A 2,833-nucleotide genomic window follows, 5' to 3' on the forward strand; every position below is an offset into this window, starting at 1 on the left:
TTATGCATAAACTGAGATGACAGATGTATTTTAACAGAGTGTATTTATGCAGACGTAAATAAAAATGAAGCCAGAAGATATTTACACACACGTAACAAATGGAATATTAGTCTTCCCCCCCACCCCCGGCTCCACACCCCTTAATTCTGCCAAACCTGATAACTAACGTTTGTCATGATGCTTGTCTCCGCTAAGTGACACCGCCTTTTGCAAGGCGACTCACTGCCCCTTTGGGCATTTGGGCTGAGAGAATGTCCTAGAGTCAGCCCAGTTACGCAGGAGGCCGGGCAGGGAGGCCCCGGCGGCGCTCTCCACTCAGCTCCCCCTGCGAGGGCGGGGTCGCGCCTTCCTTCCGGACCCGGGAAAGATCTGCAGGTCTGGGAATTTCCCCGGCCCAGGGGTATGCGAGCTTTCCGCCCGGATCATGGATAAAAGGGGTTCGCCGGTCTCGAGGAGCCACAGAGCCCGCTCAGCCAGCTCTCCCGCCAGCTCTCGCGCTCCAGGCACCGCCGCCCCGACACCCCGAGCTGAGCACCATGGCCCGCGCCGCGACCGCCGCCGCCACCCGCTCCCCTTCGCTCCTCCGGGCCGCGCTGCTGCTCCTGCTCCTGGCCGCCTCGTGCCGGCGCGCAGCTGGTGAGGCTCGGGGCCCTGGGATCTCACGGGAGGGACAGGAGACGGTGGGCGCCCATCGGGGGGACATCTCCGCTAACCGAGTCTGTTGTCCCCGCAGGGGCGCCCGTGGTCACTGAACTGCGTTGCCAGTGCTTGCAGACCTTGCAGGGGATTCACTTCAAGAACATCCAGAGTGTGAAGGTGACGCCCCCGGGACCCCACTGCGGCCAAACAGAAGTCATGTAAGTGCCTCCTGGCGCTTCTGCTGCTGCTACCATGTCAGCCCCACGGTCCCGATGCCCCGACCCTGAGCCCCAGACCGACCTCCCGCCTCACGTGGATTCTCCCTTCTCTCTGCAGTGTCACTCTCAAGAATGGACAAGAAGTTTGTCTCAACCCCGAAGCCCCCATGGTTAAGAAAATCATCGATAAGATGCTAAACAAGTGAGTTATGTGAATAGTCATTGGTGACAGATACTGGCATCTGCATCCTGAAAATTATATTATGGAAACCCAGGGTTTAGCTGAAGAAGTGAAAAGTCATTATTTCACAATTAAATTTGCCATTAAGATCACTAATGTGTGCAGCACTCTCTATGCCGATCCCCATCTCCATTCCCATTTAAATAAATATGGGTAAATGTGTCTTCCTAAAAGATTAAGTGGATTTGGCCAATGATCTCAAATGCTTCCTACCTATTAAGGAACAAACACTGTTTACCTCAGTGGCTTCAGGCTTGAAACGTAGAACCCCTGGTTTGGGGCAACCTGAACCTCTAAATCTTAGTTGTGAAGAGCAGGGACTTTGCAGTGAACCCCTGCTCTGAATGTAAATCTAAGCCCTACCTTTTATTACTCCTGTAATTCCAGGGAAGGTACTTAATTTCTGAGTATCAATAATATGGGGAAAATGATAGTAGCTACTTGGTAGGGTTTGCTATGAGGTTTAAGTCATGTCATGAATGTACTTTTTTAGTATGACATTATGTTCTGGTTTTTTGAAACTAACAGTACAGTTGTGACCACAGGACCCTTATTCCTGATTAAACAGCATCCAGGAGCTTTGTATTTTCTGCCACACAGGGCAGCAGTGGTACAGGTAGTAACCACTTGGGGCTACACAGTCAAGTTTCTGAGTCCTAACAGCAACTATTTTCTCATCACAGGGGAAGCACCAACTGACCCAGAGAGAAGGAGGAAACATCAGTAACTGTAGCACCCATAGTGAATTTGGAATGAAAAAAGAGAAACAAATAGTTCCTGAGGCCACCTGGACCGTGTTTAATGTGTTTATTTCTTCTATTTATTTCCATATGTATTCACTTATTTATTTATTTATTTATTTTTCAAAGCTTGTATAAAATAATAATGTTCTATCTAATATTTAAAGATATGGACATGTGGTAATTAGCTGTGCTGTTATTTTAAAGGGTCTTTTTATGTTAAAGTTAGTTCAGTCTTGACTTATTTAATTTGAAGATGATGCATTGTAAATGTTTTTTCATTCATTTAACTAATATTTTTGGTTGGGGGGCAGGTAACCATACCATACCATCCACTCTGATAAAGGCTGCAGATAAATAGTAGGGGATCCAAGCAAATAGATCACTATTAAGGCCGGGGAATGTTATGTGTGCATCTATTTTTGTACTGTTGAGAAAAATGTCAGTTGTTATTTATTGAAAGAATATATAGTCAACATTTCTGATGTTGAAGCCAAACAGTGATGTTCTAAATATCCCTTGGACATTTTATGTCTTCCTGGTAAGGCATAATGCCTTGTTTAATGTTAAGTATGCAATGTTTCTTTATGTCTTGAAATAGAGAATTTAAACATTTGCAGATGTATTTTTAAAAATAACGTGAAAAATAAAACTTTTTATAAAAATTTCTTGCTTAGGTTTGTGTTTTACTTCTTGACCTTTTGTTCCTCAATACTCAAGTGCTGTAAATTTATAATAGCTTGTAGCTCACTTCCACTTAATGGCTGCCTCGAGCTGGCATTCTTAGTTTCATTCCTGTTCATGAAGGCACATTTGATGCTTTTTCAAGGTCCTGGCAGGCCCTCACCTTAAAAATCCCTGTTTTACATAAAATATTTATTTTATTTTAGTATAATCAATCTGTTACGCAATTCTAGCTTTTTAAAAGTTTTCAAATGTTTATGCATATTTTAAAAAGCTCTCATTGAAATTATTTTGTTAAATGGTTTTGCAAA

At 44.4% G+C, this 2,833-nt stretch overlaps 1 protein-coding gene across 1 annotated transcript; it reads left to right on the forward strand.

Moving 5' to 3' along the window:
* The first annotated feature begins 366 nt into the window (after nt 1-366).
* On the forward strand, nt 367-1,859 carry LOC120588203 (growth-regulated protein homolog gamma-like). Its single transcript, XM_039845447.1, has 4 exons — nt 367-636; nt 734-857; nt 976-1,059; nt 1,782-1,859. Exons 1-4 carry the CDS (start codon nt 537-539, stop codon nt 1,795-1,797), a joined length of 324 nt encoding a protein of 107 aa, XP_039701381.1. The 5' UTR covers nt 367-536; the 3' UTR covers nt 1,798-1,859.
* The last annotated feature ends 974 nt before the right edge of the window (nt 1,860-2,833 follow it).

This window comes from Pteropus medius, unplaced genomic scaffold (assembly GCF_902729225.1).
Source record: "Pteropus medius unplaced genomic scaffold, Ma_sr-lr_union100, whole genome shotgun sequence".
NCBI lineage: Eukaryota > Metazoa > Chordata > Mammalia > Chiroptera > Pteropodidae > Pteropus > Pteropus medius.